A 22,597-nucleotide genomic window follows, 5' to 3' on the forward strand; every position below is an offset into this window, starting at 1 on the left:
CTGGCTACTTGATAGATACCATCCATAGTTCACCAAAACAACACTTCCGTTGTTTTTCAGAAACTTGGACCAGCTCCGGTCCAATTCACACTGGTTGAGACCACCAGCCCTTGAGCTGGGCCTGCACAAGTGCGCAACAAGTGGCCTTTTGACCATGGAGGGCCAAAAACTCTACCCTCAGGTTGTGCTAACACGATTTTCTATACATATGTCCTACAAAATGCTATGAAGCCTGACTATGCTTGCACAGAATGAACCTGTTACTTCATTTTCCCCATTGCCAATCACCTTTCCCCACACCTAAGGCCACCCCCATTTCCCTAACCCAAAAATATCCCTAAGCCTTATTTTAGGGGAAGTAGATGTGAGAGCTGTTCTCCTGCCTCCTTGCTTGGCAGCTTTGCCAGTAAATCTTTTCTCTTTTGCAAAACCTGTGTCACAGTGATTGATTCACTGTGCATGGGCAGAACAGACCTGGACCTCGGTGATAACAGAATGAAGCTTCAGGAGGCTTTGCTGTCTATCTTGTATCCCTTAGAGATAGTCTTTGGATTATCCTCAGAGTTGTTTCTGAGCATCTCAGGCTTAAGGCGAAAGTGCCCATTATACACATAATGCTAATTGTATAACAAGTAAAAGGAAGCTAGGCAGCAAGCTGTGGCCAGAATCTCCTACTTTATACACTAGAATGCACTTAGTTCTTAATCCTAAAAACTACATTCTTGAAATAAGCTTATTAGCATGTGGCCTAAACTGATCTTAGAGCAGTTATATTCTGTTTAATGTTTACCTTTGCCTATAAGTAAAATATTTTAATGTTAGATTTGTAGTTTACCCAACATCCATGTATCAAAAACATTTTTTAAAAGGTTATAAGCACATGTGACTTACTCTATAGGAAATAACATCATTGTTGGAATCTTACCCAGATTCTAAATGGCCTAGAATTATATGTAAAATAGGATTGCAGTTCTAGTAAGTTTCACTATTTAATACATCATTATCAGCAGTTTTGTAGTATACTCAGGAAATTGAGGGAAGGGCTATTGAAAACATTAACACTTATTCAAGTAAAATAATTCAACAAAATTGCCAGGACTTGTATTAGGCATGGAGACACAAAAATAAGTAGAGACATGGTGTTTTGCCCTTAAGAAATTAGTAAGAATAAGAAGTGACAACATTTTTGAAGTAGGAGACAGAAGAACTATAAAATTTAGGAATAAAGACTGTAACAGCTTAGTGATCTATGCTTTTAGTGCAGGGTTGTTTAAAAGTAGATGAAGGTGCTTCTCCTTTCTACTATAGCATTCTATGTATAGGACAGATTATTGATGACCCTATTTCCCTGTCTTTGCTATTAGATTGCTTAGCACCCTCATACTAGTATCAGTGCTGGTATGTAACAGGTATTTGGTAAAACAAACAGTAAATGTTTACTGTTCTTTGCATACTGAACGAGTATTCTTATTGGTATCTAGGTGCAGTTGAGTTATAGATTTCATCCTGAGAAGCTTAGTTATTATCGTAAAGTTAATTAGTTTTTGCTACTTTGTTAAAGAAGTCAGAGAAGTATTGATAACCTTCAATGAAAACTTCCATTAAAATGGATAACATTGGCCAGGCATGGTGGCTCACGCCAGTAATCTCAACACTTTGGGAGGCTAAGGTGGGTGGATCACCTGAGGTCAGGAGTTCAAGACCAGTCTGGCCAACATGGTGAAACCCCGTCTCTACTAAAAATATACAAATTAGCTGGGCGTGGTGGCAGATGCCTGTAGTCCCAGCTACTCGGGAGGCTGAGGCAGGAGAATTGTTTGATCTTGGGAGGTGGAGGCTGCAGTGAGCTGAGATTGCACCATTGCACTCCAGCCTGGGTGACAAGAGCAAAACTCTGTCTCAAAAAAAAAAAAAAAAAAAAAAAAAAAAAAAAAAAGGCTAACATAAAAAGTGTTAGTGCTTCAAATGATCAGCTTTAGTTATCTGGAAAATTTAATTATGGGCCACAGGTCACTCCCTGATAAGGCTGGATAAACAAGTTGTTGATTTACAGAAATTCCAGCATTTTTATAATTTATGTCCTTTAACAGAGACAGCTCCAAGGGTTGCTTTGAAGGACTTTGGCTATTCCCATTATTTTCATTCACCCCTCTACCCTCCACAAAGCTATTCCAAATAAATATACAAACTTCGGGTTTGCTTTGCAAATACATGTTCAAGACAAGTTCCCTAGCTCTCTGCTTGAAACTTAATTGAATATCTAAGTCCTTCATATAAAGATAGAACTTCTGGAACTCCCACTTTGAAATTTGATATATCACTAAAAAAACAGAAAACAGACACATGTGAGGCAACCACCAAAAGGAGCCAATTTCGTTTTTCCTTCAATAAACAGGACTTTAGCTCTAAACTAGAATATAGGTTTCTACTTTCTGAAATTTTGGAGCACCTCACAGAATCACTCGGAGCCAGAGGCTGGAAGTGATTTTTGTGGGGCAAATGCATGGTAATAGAGTAGGTTTTGTTTACTTTCTCCTTTGCCTGCCCACCTCCTAAGAGAGAAGTAGGTTGGGTGAACACAAAATTATTATCTGATCAATATTTACTTGAGGTATTGCTTTTGAGTCCTAAATTCCAAGCATTCAAAAGGTTTGGCTTTTCCACCTGATTTTATTGACCAACAATATTTATAGCAAGAAGGCTTTTACCCCAGCCTTTGATATTCACTTAAACTATTTGAAAATGAAGTTTTCTTCTCTTATTTGATACAAATGTGGCTTTACCACATTTCTCCTAAATTGAACAAACCAACCTATTACTAACTCTCCAGAATGAGAATTCATATTTCCCCCCTTATTCTTCCGTTGAGTCATGTTTATAATCTAAAGCCCAAATTGTGCTTTAAAAAATGATGTAACTCACTCCCTGGAACCTGATTACCTAAAGCAACTGAAGTCTTTTATTTAATTCACTAGTTAGTGTTAATAACAAGTTGGTGAATTGTAGTCTGTATCTTGTATATTTTATTAAAAGAAAGTCCCTAACTAGAACTTAAACTGAGTTTGTAAGAAAAAATAGCCAGATATTACAATTTTTTAATTGTCTCTGGCTCAAGGTGGCTGACAATACTTACAATACTCATACTCATTCATGTGAAACAAAACTCCTTTGTTCATCAAGTTCTTATAAAAATTATTAATTTCATTTTCATTTTAAAACTCATCCTCCCCCTCTTAACTGGCAGAGTTTATAAAAGGAATAAACTAGCAATTTACTCATCAAAGTTTAGAATAGCTTCAAGTGTAAGCCATCAAAAATAAAATAAAATGTCTTTCTCTTTTCTAAGAGCAAAATTTAAATACTTGATATATCCTTTATTTTACTATGCCTTGCCAATATTTTTATGCTTATTCTCTATTACATAAGTTTTAAATGTATTTTTAAAAATCTGAAATTGGTTCCTTTATGGAATCCCTGGGAGTCAAGTAGGGCAGTTATTAGGTTATTTTAGGTATTTGATATATGGTAGCATCAAAGGGAATTGAGCAGAGATTCACTGATCAGAAATATTCTAACTGTAAAAAGGCAATTGCAGACTTTTATACAGAGGTAGGTTACCAATAGTCATTGACCTCTACTGACTTCTGGGCTTATACAGAGAGTGACTAGCTTTTTTCTATGGGTTGAAGCCATGTGTATGGACCAAAACTCTGCATGATGCTGACAGTATTTTTCTGTAAGCAAAAACGATAAAAAACAAAACAAAACACAAAACAACCCGAAACTAGAATGAAAGGGGAAAAAAATCCAACCAAAACAAAATGAGAGGGAGAATTTAAGAATTTAGATGGGAAATTAACTTTGTTGGTAACTTTGTTGGATGGATGAATAAGGTAATATGTAAACTCTTAAGCCCCTAAACTTCTAAAATTAGAAGGCTGCACGTGACAAAGTAAAATACAGTTCTGTATGTGTTAGCTTTCTGATATCCCTAGGTGGTATATCAAGTTCTATAAAATAAATTAAACTTTTCTTCTTACTCAAGGCAGTGTTGTTCATAGTACTTTCTGTGACAATGGAAATGTCTGACATTTGCATTGTCCAATAGTCACATATGGTTAATGAGCACTTAAAATGTGGCGAGTGTATCAGATTAACTGAATTTCTACTTATACTTAATTTCATTAATTTAAATGACCACACATGGCTAGTGGCTACCATACTGGACAGTGCAGGTCTAGAATGATGACAAACATCATAAATACCTGTGTGCACATACTTATATTTCTTTAAATTTTGCTCTAAATAATCTATATTGCATTTTGGGTAATGTAAAAGTATCACTGACTGGGTCACATACTAATTCTCGATCTATTAAACACTGTTAAGTTTTTACTTGGAGATGCTACCAAGGTTATAAGAATAGTGGGGGGAAAGCAAATAGTTTAAACTGTCTTTTATGGGCTAGTTCCACAAAACTGAGCTTAAAAGTAAGAACAAATGGTTCATCTCTTAAAACAACAGATTCAGAACCCCTATGAGGGTACTGTGATTTGCCTTTTCCTGTAATCTAATTTTTGACCTTGGTGGGTCTTCCTGCACCATTTGCTTTTTATAATCCCTAACACACAGGAAGCTTCTCTCTTATTTGCTCCAAGGTGAATATGACTTTTCCTTTCCTAACAGTGCTGTCTAAGATATGCGAGCCAAAGACAAAGTGAGCTGGGCCAATGGTAGAGATAAATGGGAGTGAATAAGTACAAAGGAGAGACTGCTGATAGGCTCATCCTAATCCACTGCATGGAACAGCTTTCTCTGTGTGCGTCACATTCCCCCTTAAAAGCACGTTGTTAAGGCCACCATGTACCACTGAGCACATATATGCTACACAGTTCTTAGAGGGACCACACTGGCCAGTGCATAACCTACTCAACCATATGCTCTGGTTTGAGCTCTATAATCAATGAATTTTTCTCATTCTTTCCTATATAAACTATCCATTGTGTAGATCATTTAGTTTTGTTAGCCTTGTTTGCACTTATTTGAATTCATGTAGTAGAGAAATAAGAACTGCATAGGCACAGTGTGTGATTATACACTGTGCTTCTATACAAATAAAATATTTTCAGTTTCAAATGTCTTCCACACAATGCAAAAATGACTACTAGCTATGGAATTGTTAGTTTAATTCAGTACTTAGCCACTCCATTTAGATCATGTTAAAGTCTTTCCTGGAAGATACGGAAAGAAGATACGGCCAATTCCGCCCAAACTCTGGAGCATGCAACTCCGAGTCATGACAGCAAATGAGATCTTACCATAGGACAATGTTGATTTTTTTCTAAAACATGTAATTCCCATATAGTTTTTAAAAATTTGCTTCCATCTAATCGACTATTGGAGATCTACAAGAAAAGTAGTGAGCAATCAATGGATTGTTTTCTCTGTAATGGTGAGAACTGAAACTAACACATACACCGTCCCAAGTTGGGTTTTCCGGAAAGCGGAAAAGACAAAGATCAGCGTGCAGGAGGCTTATTTGAGTGCTCTTGGAATCAACACCTGTGGTTTCAAGGGAATAAAGTAACACTGGACAGACAGAAAAGAACTGTGATAACAGTCCCAATGGATGTCTCAGCTGACCCTATAGGGAGGTCTGAAGCTCAGATGACCCTTCAGAATTGTTCTGAATTGGGGCTAAGGGGCCAGATCTTTGTACATCACCTTAGTCAGTGGATGTGGGCTAGCTTGGGAAGGGAATATGGTTTAGTTGTCTATTGCTATATAACAAACAACCTCAAAAACTTAGGGGCATAAAACAACTCTAATTTATATTATTACCTCTGTAGTTCTAGGTGTTGACTGAGCTCAGCTAGGCTGTTCTAAGATGGAGTCTATCATGTAGTTGAGGTCAGTTGTTGACTGGGACTGGAGCCATCTCAAAGATTTCCTCATTTATGTGTCTGGGGCTGATACTTGCTGTGGCTCATCCTCAGCTGTGACTGCTAACTGGAACACAGACTCTCCATATGGTCTGAACTTCTTACTCATATAGCAGCTAGTTCCAAGAGCAAGCATCCCAAAAGCAAGAGTGAAACAGGAAGAAGCTGTAAAGCCATTTATTACCTTGTCTCAAAGTCACAAAGTCAAACTCTAATGGTTGAGGAATTACAAAAGACTGTTCAAACTCAAGGGCAGTGAACATTGATGCTATCTCTTGATAGAAGAATTGGTGAGGTCACATTGTAACAGGAGCATGTGGGAAGGGCAATATTGTTATGGCCTCTTGAAAAATATAATCTGCCATAGGACTTATGTTAAGTAAGTCCACTATCAGCAGCTGAGGAAATCCTTGTAGGGTATTGGTAGCCAAGGGCCTTCTGCCTTCAGTATCATCCCACCCCAGCAGCTGAAGGATGTCTTTTATTTTTCTTTATCTAGGCTTCAGAGCGCCTACCATATGTATTTTCCTATTCTGTGTTATGCATAATTTTTTTGTCCCTATGTTTAACAATATTGAGAGTAAGCAAAAATAACTTAGTTACTTGCTCCAGAACATCCTTTTCCCTAAAGATAAGACAGTGAACAAATTAAAATAGCTTGCTCATCACAGCTCACTTCAAGACCCTTGGTCCACTGCTCCCTCCAATCCAAAATTATAATATCAAAACCTCTACCCAATCCCAAGCAGTTCCCTATCTTGCAAAGCCTGCCTCAAAAATCACCTACCTCAGGCCTTAACACCCCATAATATCCTCCTGGAATTTCTTGGTTTTGAGACATTCCTAAAGCTCTGTTACATTGGTGTTCTGTCTTACTGCAGTGTATTAAACTTAGCTTTGCTTGGTCAACAGGTTATTCTGGTAGTCTTTTAGGGGACTATGCAGCAGACAATGGCAAAAACAGTGTCTAAGCATTCTTTCTCTTAGTGTAGCTTCAGAAGAACTTGGTTCTATGATGAGTTGATGAAATGAGAACGTCATCATTTCAGGGAAAAATGGAAATAGTTGCCAATTCAGCCACTGATAGTGTGGAAAGTCAAATTCCTCCAACAAAATCATAGGGACTTGAAATTTATTTAGTCCAATTCATCTGCTTAATATGAATGGAGAAGAGGCTCAAATTTGGGCTCAAATTAGAGTAAAATTTTTTCCTATACTGCTGAAGAGTCCTCTTCAGTGCAATCAAGGGTTATATGTTTCCTCTCTGATCCTCATCTTCCTCTTCCCTTCTCCTGTTTGGGATCACACTGTGTCTCTGTTTTTCCTCTTTTCAGACAATTAGAGGAAATATCAATTCTCCATCATATTTTGGCAGAGGAAGTCTTTTATCTCTACGTTGCCACAGGATTTTTAGGCCTGTATGTTTTGAACAAAAATATATATTTAAAATATCTCACATTTCATCAAGTTAACGTGTGCTTTCCATTATCTGAAAATCTCATTAACAGATAATTTTATGACATTGACACCCAATTTTTGAAGTTGAAGGAAAATAAGGGTTTTTTTTTTTTTTTTGTAAAATCTCATAAATAATGGAACAAACTTTCTTGCAGTATAGGCTTTCCTATTCACTTCGCCCAGAGTATTTTAGAAGGACTGAGGAAAAAAAGATATTTTACCTTGTATATATTGGAAAAATAACTAGATGGGAGGGTTCTGGATTAGTTGTTTTTTTCAGATATTTGTATTTCAGCTAATTTATCCTTTTAAAAATGTGATTACTAGTTTCTTACCATATGTTAATTAAGTAGTCAATGACTTGAAATGAAAAATACAATTGATAGTTACTTTAGTAATAACTTACAACTTCTTATTCACATATTGGTTAATGGGAAAAATGTGTGTTCATGTGATAAAGATTATTGCAAATCATTATATAAATAATGGTAAAAAGAATACAGAGCTGGTGACACTTCTGGAGTCTCAGAGTTCTTTTTTTCGCTGTTGACAATTTTCTTCTCCCACATCACAGGTAATTCACAACAGATTATTTCTTTATATAGCTTTTATTTTTATGCTAGGATAAATGCTGATATATCCCACATTATTTTCAATTGTTGAATTTAAACAAGTCATTCCTGAACACTATTTACATGTTTAAAAAGTCTGTGTATGGGGAGGAGCCAAGATGGCCGAATAGGAACAGCTCCGGTCTACAGCTCCCAGCGTGAGCGACGCAGAAGACGGGTGATTTCTGCATTTCCATCTGAGGTACCGGGTTCATCTCACTAGGGAGTGCCAGACAGTGGGCGCAGGTCAGTGGGTGCGCGCGCCGTGCGTGAGCCGAAGCAGGGCGAGGCATTGCCTCACTTGGGAAGTGCAAGGAGTCAGGGAGTTCCCTTTCCGAGTCAAAGAAAGGGGTGACGGACGGCACCTGGAAAATCGGGTCACTCCCACCTGAATACTGCGCTTTTCCGACCGGCTTAAAAAACGGCGCACCACGAGATTATATCCCGCACCTGGCTCGGAGGGTCCTATGCCCACGGAGTCTCGCTGATTGCTAGCACAGCAGTCTGAGAACAAACTGCAAGGCGGCAGCGAGGCTGGGGGAAGGGCGCCCGCCATTGCCCAGGCTTGATTAGGTAAACAAAGCAGCCGGGAAGCTCGAACTGGGTGGAGCCCACCACAGCTCAAGGAGGCCTGCCTGCCTCTGTAGGCTCCACCTCTGGGGGCAGGGCACAGACAAACAAAAAGACAGCAGTAACCTCTGCAGACTTAAATGTCCCTGTCTGACAGCTTTGAAGAGAGCAGTGGTTCTCCCAGCACACAGCTGGAGATCTGAGAATGGGCAGACTGCCTCCTCAAGTGGGTCGCTGACCCCTGACCCTCGAGCAGCCTAACTGGGAGGCACCCCCCAGCAGGGGCACACTGACACCTCACACGGCAGGGTACTCCAACAGACCTGCAGCTGAGGGTCCTGTCTGTTAGAAGGAAAACTAACAAACAGAAAGGACATCCACACCAAAAACCCATCTGTACATCACCATCATCAAAGACCAAAAGTAGATAAAACCACAAAGATGGGGAAAAAACAGAACAGAAAAACTGGAAACTCTAACAAGCAGAGTGCCTCTCCTCCTCCAAAGGAACGCAGTTCCTCACCAGCAACGGAACAAAGCTGGATGGAGAATGACTTTGACGAGCTCAGAGAAGAAGGCTTCAGACTATCAAATTACTCTGAGCTACAGGAGGACATTCAAACCAAAGGCAAAGAAGTTGAAAACTTTGAAAAAAATTTAGAAGAATGTATAACTAGAATAACCAATACAGAGAAGTGCCTAAAGGAGCTCATGGAGCTGAAAACCAAGGCTCGAGAACTACGTGAAGAATGCAGAAGCCTCAGGAGCCGATGCGATCAACTGGAAGAAAGGGTATCAGCGATGGAAGATGAAATGAATGAAAAGAAGCGAGAAGGGAAGTTTAGAGAAAAAAGAATAAAAAGAAATGAGCAAAGCATCCAAGAAATATGGGGCTATGTGAAAAGACCAAATCTACGTCTGACTGGTGTACCTGAAAGTGATGTGGAGAATGGAACCAAGTTGGAAAACACTCTGCAGGATATTATCCAGGAGAACTTCCCCAATCTAGCAAGGCAGGCCAACGTTCAGATTCAGGAAATACAGAGAATGCCACAAAGATACTCCTCGAGAAGAGCAACTCCAAGACACATAATTGTCAGATTCACCAAAGTTGAAATAAAGGAAAAAATGTTAAGGGCAGCTAGAGAGAAAGGTCGGGTCACCCTCAAAGGGAAGCCCATCAGACTAACAGCGGATCTCTTGGCAGAAACCCTACAAGCCAGAAGAGAGTGGGGGCCAATATTCAACATTCTTAAAGGAAAGAATTTTCAACCCAGAATTTCATATCCAGCCAAACTAAGCTTCATAAGTGAAGGAGAAATAAAATACTTTACAGACAAGCAAATGCTGAGAGATTTTCTCACCAACAGGCCTGCCTTACAAGAGCTCCTGAAGGAAGCACTAAACATGGAAAGGAACAACCGATACCAGCCGCTGCAAAATCATGCCAAAATGTAAAGACCATCGAGACTAGGAAGAAACTGCATCAACTAACGAGCAAAATCACCAGCTAACATCATAATGACAGGATCAAATTCACACATAACAATTTAAATGTAAATGGACTAAATTCTCCAATTAAAAGACACAGACTGGCAAACTGGATAGAGTCAAGACCCATCAGTGTGCTGTATTCAGGAAACCCATCTCACGTGCAGAGACACACATAGGCTCAAAATAAAAGGATGGAGGAAGATCTACCAAGCAAATGGAAAACAAAAAAAGGCAGGGGTTGCAATCCTAGTCTCTGATAAAACAGACTTTAAACCAACAAAGATCAAAAGAGACAAAGAAGGCCATTACATAATGTTAAAGGGATCAATTCAACAAGAAGAGCTAACTATCCTAAATATATATGCACTCAATACAGGAGCACCAAGATTCATAAAGCAAGTCCTGAGTGACCTACAAAGAGACTTAGACTCCCACACATTAATAATGGGAGACTTTAACACCTCACTGTCAACATTAGACAGATCAACGAGACAGAAAGTCAACAAGGATACCCAAGAATTGAACTCAGCTCTGCACCAAGTGGACCTAATAGACATCTACAGAACTCTCCACCCCAAATCAACAGAATATACATTTTTTTCAGCACCACATCACACCTATTCCAAAATTGACCACATACTTGGAAGTAAAGCTCTCCTCAGCAAATGTAAAAGAACAGAAATTATAACAAACTATCTCTCAGACCACAGTGCAATCAAACTAGAACTCAGGATTATGAATCTCACTCAAAACCGCTCCACTACATGGAAACTGAACAACCTGCTCCTGAATGACCACTGGGTGTATAACAAAATGAAGGCAGAAATAAAGATGTTCTTTGAAACCAACGAGAACAAAGACACAACATACCAGAATCTCTGGGATGCATTCAAAGCAGTGTGTAGAGGGAAATTTATAGCACTAAATGCGCACAAGAGAAAGCAGGAAAGATCCAAAATTGACACCCTAACATCACAATTAAAAGAACTAGAAAAGCAAGAGCAAACACATTCAAAAGCTAGCAGAAGGCAAGAAATAACTAAAATCAGAACAGAACTGAAGGAAATAGAGACACAAAAAACCCTTCAAAAAATTAATGAATCCAGGAGCTGGTTTTTTGAAAGGATCAACAAAATTGATAGACCGCTAGCAAGACTAATAAAGAAAAAAAGAGAGAAGAATCAAATAGACACAATAAAAAATGATAAAGGGGTATCACCACCGATCCCACAGAAATACAAACTACCATCAGAGAATACTACAAACACCTCTACGCAAATAAACTAGAAAATCTAGAAGAAATGCATAAATTCCTCGACACATACACTCTCCCAAGACTAAACCAGGAAGAAGTTGAATCTCTGAATAGACCAATAACAGGAGCTGAAATTGTGGCAATAATCAATAGCTTACCAACCAAAAAGAGTCCAGGACCAGATGGATTCACAGCCGAATTCTACCAGAGGTACAAGGAGGAACTGGTACCATTCCTTCTGAAACTATTCCAATCAAAAGAAAAAGAGGGAATCCTCCCTAACTCATTTATGAGGCCAGCATCATTCTGATCCCAAAGCCAGGCAGAGACACAACAAAAAAGAGAATTTTAGACCAATATCCTTGATGAACATTGATGCAAAAATCCTCAATAAAATACTGGCAAAACGAATCCAGCAGCCCATCAAAAAGCTTATCCACCATGATCAAGTGGGCTTCATCCCTGGGATGCAAGGCTGGTTCAATATACACAAATCAATAAATGTAATCCAGCATATAAACAGAGCCAAAGACAAAAACCACATGATTATCTCAATAGATGCAGAAAAAGCCTTTGACAAAATTCAACAACCCTTCATGCTAAAAGCTATCAATAAATTAGGTATTGATGGGACGTATTTCAAAATAATAAGAGCTATCTATGACAAACCCACAGCCAATATCATACTGAATGGGCAAAAACTGGAAGCATTCCCTTTGAAAACTGGCACAAGACAGGGATGCCCTCTCTCACCACTCCTATTCAACATAGTATTGGAAGTTCTGGCCAGGGCAATTAGGCAGGAGAAGGAAATAAAGGGTATTCAATTAGGAAAAGAGGAAGTCAAATTGTCCCTGTTTGCAGACGACATGATTGTATATCTAGAAAACCCCATCGTCTCAGCCCAAAATCTCCTTAAGCTGATAAGCAACTTCAGCAAAGTCTCAGGATACAAAATCAATGTACAAAAATCACAAGCATTCTTATACACCAACAACAGACAAACAGAGAGCCAAATCATGAGTGAACTCCCATTCACAATTGCTTCAAAGAGAATAAAATACCTAGGAATCCAACTTACAAGGGATGTGAAGGACCTCTTCAAGGAGAACTACAAACCACTGCTCAAGGAAATAAAAGAGGATACAAACAAATGGAAGAACATTCCATGCTCATGGGTAGGAAGAATCAATATCGTGAAAATGGCCATACTGCCCAAGGTAATTTACAGATTCAATGCCATCCCCATCAAGCTACCAATGACTTTCTTCACAGAATTGGAAAAAACTACTTTAAAGTTCATATGGAACCAAAAAAGAGCCTGCATCGCCAAGTCAAACCTAAGCCAAAAGAACAAAGCTGGAGACATCACACTACCTGACTTCAAACTATACTACAAGGCTACAGTAACCAAAACAGCATGGTACTGGTACCAAAACAAAGATATAGATCAATGGAACAGAACAGAGCCCTCAGAAATAACGCCGCATATCTACAACTATCTGATCTTTGACAAACCTGAGAAAAACAAGCAATGGGGAAAGGATTCCCTATTTAATAAATGGTGCTGGGAAAACTGCCAAGCCATATGTAGAAAGCTGAAACTGGATCCCTTCCTTACACCTTATACAAAAATCAATTCAAGATGGATTAAAGACTTAAACGTTAGACCTAAAACCATAAAAACCCTAGAAGAAAACCTAGGCATTACCATTCAGGACATAGGCATGGGCAAGGACTTCATGTCTAAAACACCAAAAGCAATGGCAACAAAAGACAAAATTGACAAATGGGATCTAATTAAACTAAAGAGCTTCTGCACAGCAAAAGAAACTACCATCAGAGTGAACAGGCAACCTACAAAATGGGAGAAAATTTTCGCAAGCTACTCATCTGACAAAGGGCTAATATCCAGAATCTACAATGAACTCAAACAAATTGACAAGAAAAAAACAAACAACCCCATCAAAAAGTGGGCAAAGGACATGAACAGACACTTCTCAAAAGAAGACATTTATGCAGCCAAAAAACACATGAAAAAATGCTCATCATCACTGGCCATCAGAGAAATGCAAATCAAAACCACAATGAGATACCATCTCACACCAGTTAGAATGGCAATCATTAAAAAGTCAGGAAACAACAGGTGCTGGAGAGGATGTGGAGAAATAGGAACACTTTTACACTGTTGGTGGGACTGTAAACTAGTTCAACCATTGTGGAAGTCAGTGTGGCGATTCCTCAGGGATCTAGAACTGGAAATACCATTTGACCCCGCCATCCCATTACTGGGTATATACCCAAAGGACTATAAATCATGCTGCTATAAAGACACATGCACACGTATGTTTATTGCGGCATTATTCACAATAGCAAAGACTTGGAACCAAGCCAAATGTCCAACAATGATAGACTGGATTAAGAAAATGTGGCACATATACACCATGGAATACTATGCAGCCATAAAAAATGATGAGTTCATGTCCTTTGTAGGGGGACATGGATGAAATTGGAAATCATCATTCTCAGTAAACTATCACAAGAACAAAAAACCAAACACCGCATATTCTCACTCATAGGTGGGAATTGAACAATGAGATCACATGGACACAGGAAGGGGAATATCACACTCTGGGGACTGTTGTGGGGTGGGGGGAGGGGGGAGGGATAGCATCGGGAGATATACCTAATGCTAGATGACAAATTAGTGGGTTCAGCGCACCAGCATGGCACATGTATACATATGTAACTAACCTGCACAATGTGCACATGTACCCTAAAACTTACAGTATAAGGAAAAAAAAAAAAGTCTGTGTACGCATGTGTGATAGTGGGAGCATGTGTTTATAGTAACATTGTACTCATTATGACACTGCATTGAGTTCAGATTTTTCTAAACTGCAACAAAATGTGAATGTTTAAAACTCATGTTAGAAATACAGATATGGCTTATACACTTTTCTTTTTAATGAGACCATACAGACTACACCAACATTTTGGCTCTGAGTTTTCAATTTTTTAAATAATTTGCATTTTGCATGTTAAAAAAATTATTAAATTTTTGGGTATTCTTTGGTTAGCTTAGTCTCAACATATAAAGGGCTTGAGGGGGCTTATAAAAACATAGACAAAGTATGAATGGAGAATTAGGAGCTCTAAATATATTTTATCCAAGATTCTGCAGTTTAAAGATATACCATGCATTCAGCTCTAAATCCTAGACATCAAGGTTTTTCTCCTGTTTTACTCATAATTCAAATATCAAGTGATCAAGTTTTTAATAAAACTCCAAAGATCATCCAAAAATTATATTTAAATGTTCTGCTAATGAATTAGTGTACTTTAACTAGTAAACAAGTTTATGATCCTTATAAATAAATATACATTTAAAATCATGTCAGAAGACATAAGCACTCCTGTGATGTGAAATTTCATTGACTCCCTCCAGTCCTCTCCATACATACCTCCAATCTACTCAGTGTTTACATGTGAATCCTTACACATAGACAATAATGTCATCCTCTCTCTTGTGATTTGGGCAAATCACTCCTTATCAATAGAAATATTACCTGTTGGGTTGTGGAATGGGGAGGTTTTGGTTAAAGAGGACAAAGTTTCAGTTAGGAGGGATAAATGATAAGTATTTAAGGTGATGAATATGTTAGCTTGATTCAGTCATTCCACAATGTATACATATATCATAACATCACTTTTTACCCCATAAATATATACAATTATAATTTGTCAATTAAAAAATTAATTTAAAAAACTTAAAGTAAAAAATATTACCTATGATGTAAATTTTTTTTTAACTTTTATTTTAGGTTCAGGGGTCCATGTGGAGGTTTGTTACATAGGTAAATTGATGTTACAGGGATTTGTTGTACTGATTATTTCACCACTCAGGTAATAAGCATAATACCCAGTAGGCAGTTTTTTGATCCTCACCCTCCTTCTTCCCTCCTCCTTCAAGTAGGTCCTGGTGTCTGTTATTCCCTTCTTTGTGTCCACATGTACTCAATGTTTAGCTCCTACTTATTAGTGAGAACATGTGGTTTTAGTTTTCTGTCCCTGCATTAGTTCACTTAGGTTAATGGCCTCCAGCTCCATTCATATTGCTGCAAAGGACATGATCTTGTTAATTTTTATGGCTGCACAGTATTCCTTGGTGTATATGTACCACGTTTTCTTTACCTAGTCCTGTTCATGGGCATCTAGGTTGAATTCCTTATCTTTGCTATTGTGAATAGTGTTGCAATGAGCATACGCGTGAATGTATCTTTCTGGTAGAAAGATTTATATTCCTTTGGGTATATACTCAGTAATAGTATTGCTGAGTTGAATGGTAATTCTGCTTTCAGTTCTTTGAGAAATTGCCAAACTGCTTTCCACAATGGTTGAACTAATTTACATTCCCACCAGCAGTGTATAAGCATTCCTTTTCTCTGCAACCTCTCCAGGATCTGTTATTTTTTGACTTTTCCATAGTAGCCATTCTAACTGGTCTGAGATGGTATCTCATCGTAGCTTTGATTTGCATTTCTCTTATGATTAATGATGTTGAGCATTTTCTCATATGCTTGTGGGTTACGTGTATGTCTTCTTTTGAAATGTGTTCATTCATGTCTTTTGCCCACTTCTTAATGGGTTTGTTTGCTCTGTGCTTGTTGATTTAAGTTCCTTATTAACATAGTTTGGCTCTGTGTCCCCACCCAAATCCCATGTTGAATTGTAATCCCCATGTGTTGGGGGAGGGTCCTGGTGGGAGGTGATTGGATCATGGGAGTGGATTTCCCTCCTGCTGTTTTCATGATAGTGAAAGTTCTCATGAGATACGCTGGCTTAAAAGTGTATGGCACTTCCCCCTTCACTCTCCTACCACCACGTGAAGAAGGTTCTTGCTTCCCCTTCACCTTCTGCCGTGATTGTAAGTTTCCTGAGGCTCCCCAGTCATGCTTCCTGTTAAACCTGCAGAACTGTGAGTCAGTTAAATCTCTTTTCTTCATAAATTACCCAGGTTCAGGTAGTTCTTTATAGCAGCATGAAAACCGACTAATACACTTATAGATTCTGGACATTGGATCTTTGTCACATGTATAGTTTGCAAATATTTCTACCCATTCTGTAGGCTGTCTGTTTACTCTGTTGATAGGTCTTTTGCTGCGCAGAAGGTCTTTAGTTTAATTAGGTTTCATCTGTCAATTTTTGTTTTTCTTGCAATTGCTTTTGGCATCTTTATCATGAAATCTTTGCCATTTCCTACGTTCAGAATGGTATGTCCTAGGTTATCTTCCAGAGTTTTTTAAATAGGTTTAGGTCTTACACTTAAGTCTTTCATCCATCTTAAGTTGATTTTTGTATGTCGTGTATGGAAGGGGTCCAGTTTCAATCTTCTGCATATAGCTAGCCAGTTTCCCAGCACCATTTATTGAATAGGGAGTCCTTTCCCCATTACTTGTTTTGTCAACTTTGTCAAAGGTTAGATGGTAGTAGGTGTGCAGCATTATTTCTGAGCTGTCTCTTCTGTTCCATACGTCTTTGTGTCTGCTTTCATATCAGTGCCATGCTGTTTTGGTTACTGTAGCCTTGTAGTGGAATCTGAATTTGGGTAACATGATTCCTCCAGCTTTGTCCTTTTTGCTTAAGATTGTCTTGGCTGTTCAAGCTCTTTTTTGGTTCAACATAAATTTTAATATAGTTTTTCCTAATTATGTGAAGAATGTCATTGGTAGTTTGATAGGAATAGCATTGAATCTGTAAATTGCTTTGGGCAGTATGGCCATTTAAATGGTATTGATTCTTTATATCCACAATCATTGAATGTTTTTCCACTTGTTTGTGTCATCTCTGATTTCTTTGAGCAATGTTTTGTAATTCTTGTTGTAGAGATCTTTTGCTTACATGGTTAGCTGTATTCCTAGGTATTTTATTCTTTTTGTGGCTATTGGCATTGGGATTGCAGACTTGATTTGATTCTCAGCTTGGATGTTGTTGGTATATGGGAATGCTATTGATTTTTGTACATTGATTTTGTATCCTGAAACTTTGCTGAAGTTGTTTATCAGCTTAAGGAGCTTTTGGGCAGAGACTATTGGTTTTGCTCCATGTAGGATCATATTGCCTATAAACAAGGATAGTTTAACTTCCTCTGTTCTTATTTGAATGCCTTTTACTTCTTTCTCTTGTCTGATTGCTCTGGCCAGGACTTCCAATACTATGTTGAATAGGAGTGTTGAGAGTGGGTATCCTTGTCTTGTTCTGGTTTCCAAGGTGAATACTTCCAGCTTTTGATGATGTTTGCTGTGGGTTTGTCATAGATGGCTCTTATTATTTTGAAGTATGTTCCTTCAATGTCTAGTTTGTTGAGGGTTTTTTATCATGAAGGGATGTTGAATTGTATCAAAAGCCTTTTCTGCATGTATTGAGATAATCTTATGGGTCTGTTTTTAGTTCTCTTTAATGTGATGAATCACATTTATTGATTTGCACATGTTGCATGAACCTTGTGTCCAAGAGGTAAAGCCTACTTTGTCATGGTGGATTTGCTTTTTGACATGCTGCTGGATTCAGTTCGCTAGTATTTTGTTGAGAATTTTTGCATCTATGTTCATCAAGAATATTGGCCAGATGTTTTCTTTTTTTATTGTGTCTATGCCAGGTTTTGATATTAGGATGATGCTGACCTCAGAATGAGTTAGGAAAGAGTCCCTCCTCCTCAATGTTTTGGAATAGTTTCAGTAGGAATGGTACCAGCTCTTCTTTATATATCCGGTGGAATTCAGCTGTGAATCCATCTAGTCCTGGGCTTTTTCTGGTTGGTAGGCTTTTTATTTCTGATACAATTTCAGAACTTGTTATTGGTCTGTTCAGGGATTCAGTTTATTCCTAGTTCAATCTTAGTAGGTTGTATGTTCCAGGAATTTATCCATTTCTTGTAGGTTTTCTAGCTTGTGTGCATAGAGATGTTCATAGTAGTCTTTGAGGTTGTTTTGTATTTCTGTGGGGTTGGTGGCAATGTCTTCTTTGTCATTTCTGATTGTGTTTATTTCTATATATTATGTTTCTCTACACCTGAAAAAATGTTCTTAATACACATGCAGTCTGAAGTAATTTCAGTTCTCAAGTTTATGAAAGGATTGGGTTTTAAAAAAACATACTACAAAAATATGCACTTACATTTATTCCAAAATTTTATATTTCTAACCTCTGCAGTGATAAAAGGTCCAAATTTTCACTGTTGAACTGCCTTCTTGCATGGTCTTAAACAGTTATTTCTATAAAGCAGATAAAATTTGCATAATTATTTACAGTAAAACCCATTCAGAAACTCACTTTGATAGTAATACTTTTATCTACCATTAGAGTTGGAAGAAACATTTCAGTAAAAAAGCATAGGGATGGGTCAAGGCCTTTTTTTTTTTTTTAAGAAAAATATACTCTATGTAATACATCTTGGAAACTACACAGACCATATCCTTTTATTTAATGTGAAGGCACAACTTTAACATTAAAAGCAAAGCATTTTAATTATTTATGATGTAACTGTCAGTACCAGCTCATAAAAATATATATTTGCAAACATATCATTGAAGACTTTCGGATTGTCAATTCAAAAATCAATTTAAAAAGTCAAAGTCTATTTGTAGAAAATCAATGACACATTATAGCAGTTCCACATAATATTATTGCTGGACAATCTGTTCACCAGACATCACAGGGTTTTCTTCATTTTTTGCATAATACAGATGGTCCATCATCTGATAGCTGTTACCTTTCCAGAACTTTTTCATTTCCTTACATTTCCAGGCAACAACTGAGGCAATAATAAGTGTGCAAGTTACTAAATAGAGGAGAGCAGGTTGCCCCTTTTTCATCAGCACCAGAACAACAAATGTTAAGTATCATGCCAATAGCATAGGCAACTGTAGAGGAAACATAGTATATATACGAAGAACCAGTCTAAACATCAACTCTTCTACAGTACGCAAGCAACAGGCCTGTACAATAATGTCTCCAAAGCCCAATATTGAAACAGGCATGATGCACACACTCATTACTGAGAAACAGATCAGCTTTGGTACTCTGATGACTACTGGCAATGTTTCAGTATTTTCAAAAGGTCCAGCTGCAAGTTCAACCATGATACTCTCACCATTCTTTGTGATGAATGGTGTTATGAAAACAAAAAATACATCATAGAGGAGGAGAAGGCCTAGAAGTATCACACATGACTTGAAGCTGGGCAACTTCAGTGTTTTAATTAAATTCAGACAGAAAGCAATCTCCAAGATATCTTGTAAAATCCAAGCCCACCTGTCTTCATTTTGAAACACAGCACAAACAATAGCTATTGCTATGCACAGTCCAGAGAGAAAAATAAGTCTCACTTCCATGCTTTTGCCGCGACACTCAATTGTGCATTGTCCATATGGTGTCTTATGAATTAGTGCAGCAAGAGAGTTGTACAGACTCATTGCTGATACTATGCAGAAAATTGCTATCATAACATAAACTAACCATTTGTGGAAGAAATAAAGTAAGACCATCATAACACAGTAGATGACCACAAATATTACAACTGTAAGAGGACTAAAAGTTAGATATTCTTCCTTTTTTTCCCCTCATTTATCTATCTTCAGTTGTCACTGCTTTCAAGTTTTCCAATTCAACTAGTCCACTCCAGTATCCACCTAATGCCACAGTGAACACAGCAATTACAAAAATAACCACCATAGTATAATCAAAGTTAGGCCACGATGGAGAATACATTTTCACAGTAATGTTATTTCCTAGAGTCTGCTTCATATCTATAAAGTCTTTGTCACTTATAAATGCAATCAGTATTTTCACATCAGGAAATTCAGATCTGTTACCTGAGGTAGGAAATAGGATACTGTTATTGACAACCAACATTGCTTCAGCACCTCTTTTCTGTGCAATTCTGGTGTTTTCAAGAAAATGGCAGCTTCCCCATTGCACCACAACTGCTTTGTTCTTTATGTCAACAGGAGGAACATCAGAAAGGTTGCATAGTGGTGCGGAAGTCAGATTCATCAAACTAATGGAAGTTGCATTTTCTAGGGTACTTGGAAGAGCTGACCAATGGGGGTTATAAAGCATGCAGTAGTCCTTGGATGTGCCATTTCCAGACGCATGCAAGATTGCTTCCTGAGCGGCTGTCAGCTGGAGCAGGGAGCCCCAGAGCAGGGCGGCCGTGGCAGGGGACAGCCGCCGCTGCGGCCCCATCGGACTGGTGGGTGGCAGGTGGGGTGGCGCAGCGCGGCTCACTAGGCGGGGTAGGCTGGGAGTCCCGCCACTGCGCTGCCTCCGTGGCCGGGGCGGCCGGGCTAGGCTGGGATCGCCGCTGCTGCAGGGGCCGCCACTGCAGCCCACACTCCAATTTAGTGGCTAGTGTTCTAATTCCTTTGGGATTCATCTGAGTCCTTAATGAGGACTGGGCCAAGAAAAGTTATACTGAAGATAGGACTGTAAAAAACAGAACTCTGGGCCCTACCCCTGCTTCAACCAAAGAGCTCCGATTTTAATTTATTTTTTATTTTACACATAAAAATAAATTTTTTAATGTGTAAAAAATGTTCTGATAAATTTTCATTTGAACAAAGAATTCCACAGCTAAAACATGCCTAAAACTCTCTTTGGAGAAGGCTAGAAGCCCATGCCTCATAATTCTGACAAATGTTTGAAACCAGTCACTGAACAGTAAAGTTGCAAAGATAGCCTTTTATCAGAGAACCAAATATACCAGTTTTAAAAGTTCTTTGGGTTAATGTTTGTTTTATTTTTCTTACATGCAAAATCATAGCATTAGATCTAATAAAGAAAAGCCAAACATACTACCAAAGTTTTAAGCATAAGTAAATATTAATACTACAGAAGCACTGATAAAACATGCATTCAATTTGTTTCTCAAGTGAGACATTCAGTGAAATGTTTTGAATATTATTTTTGAAAGAAATTATATTAAAGCAAAGCTTTAAAAAGGATATGGTTCCTGGAATATCTTAGTGAGTTTAATCTTGGTTTTCTTAGGTGCTTTGGAAATACCAGCCAGCTCATGCATCTTAAGATAATATAAAATCAATGGACTCTGACCTCCAAAATTGAAGAGAACACGATTAAACTCTGGACCAGTACTACTATAGTGCGACTGTAAGAGGGAAAAAAATAATCAAGACAATGATTACTTTTGTGTTTCTAAAAAACTGTGAATAAAATATAACTTCATATTTAGCATAAATAAAGTTACCATTTGATATATTAAAATAAAGGAAATTCTACAAAGCATCTTCTTAATTAGAGGAATTTACCAAAGTATGAGTCTATAAGTACGTGCAGTAAGGCTCTTCTACTCTTTTGAGTTATCATCAGACTTGCATATAGGCAATAGACATTATTCAGTCTTAAGAACAGAAAAAAAAAAAAATGAAGAAAATGAACAAAGCCAGGAAAAGGCATAGGAAAAATATCTGAACAAATGATGGTCTCAATTTTCAAAATTTATGAAAAACACATCCAAGAAGTTCAGCAATTTCTAAGTAGAATAAATTCACACCTAGCACATCCCAGACAAGGTTTTTTAAAATAAAGACAAGGAGAAAAACCTCAAAAGCAGCAAGAGTAAGCAACTCATATATAGGGGAACTTTAAAAGGATTAATAACTAACTTCTTATCATAACAAAACAGGCCAGAAGGCAGTGGGATAGCATCGAGGTGCTGATGGAAAAAAAAAAACCTGTTGACCAAAAATTCTATGTCAAGAATACAATAACCATAAATATAATTACTCCAAGATTCTATTATTCCCTTCTTATGGGAGAAATGTCAGTATAGCAACTACTAATATTTTAAGTTTTCCTCAATCTTTGTAATACCATTATGAAAGATTTTTTATTGATTCCACTTACTGTGGGGAAATAAAATTTTGTTTTCATTTGCTTTTATTGATACATAAAGTTCTCTTGAATTTCTTTTGCTTATGGTCACTTTTTTATTCTATAGGTTTTTGCAAAAAATATGTTTCAGAATTCCTAGCAGCTACAGAACCATTTCAAATAATGAGACTATCATAATCAATAGCAATTCTTTGCTAGTAAAAAGTTAATGTCAATATCAGACATGTTTTCTATGATGTAAATCACTCCTTCATTTTAAGCTCCCATGATAATTCACATTGGGTTACGTATAGCTCAATCTTCAAAATGTATGCAAAACTAGCCCAAGCTCAGTTTAGATTTTTTAAAAATTT

The 22,597-nt window shown here is 37.8% G+C and overlaps 1 protein-coding gene and 1 pseudogene across 6 annotated transcripts in view; both read right to left on the reverse strand.

The window, feature by feature from the left end:
• The window catches only part of FAM227B (family with sequence similarity 227 member B), a 297,097-nt gene that overhangs the window by 22,792 nt on the left and 251,708 nt on the right, over positions 1 to 22,597 (reverse strand). For all 6 annotated transcript variants that reach the window (XM_063794131.1, XM_063794130.1, XM_063794134.1 and 3 more), the window contains one exon: positions 21,337 to 21,498. In XM_063794131.1, coding sequence (XP_063650201.1) covers positions 21,337 to 21,498 — 162 coding nt within the window. The remainder of the gene's footprint in view (positions 1 to 21,336; positions 21,499 to 22,597) is intronic.
• On the reverse strand, positions 18,930 to 20,712 carry LOC453418 (signal peptide peptidase-like 2A; annotated as a pseudogene).

Source organism: Pan troglodytes, chromosome 16, assembly GCF_028858775.2.
Source record: "Pan troglodytes isolate AG18354 chromosome 16, NHGRI_mPanTro3-v2.0_pri, whole genome shotgun sequence".
NCBI classification, from domain to species: domain Eukaryota; kingdom Metazoa; phylum Chordata; class Mammalia; order Primates; family Hominidae; genus Pan; species Pan troglodytes.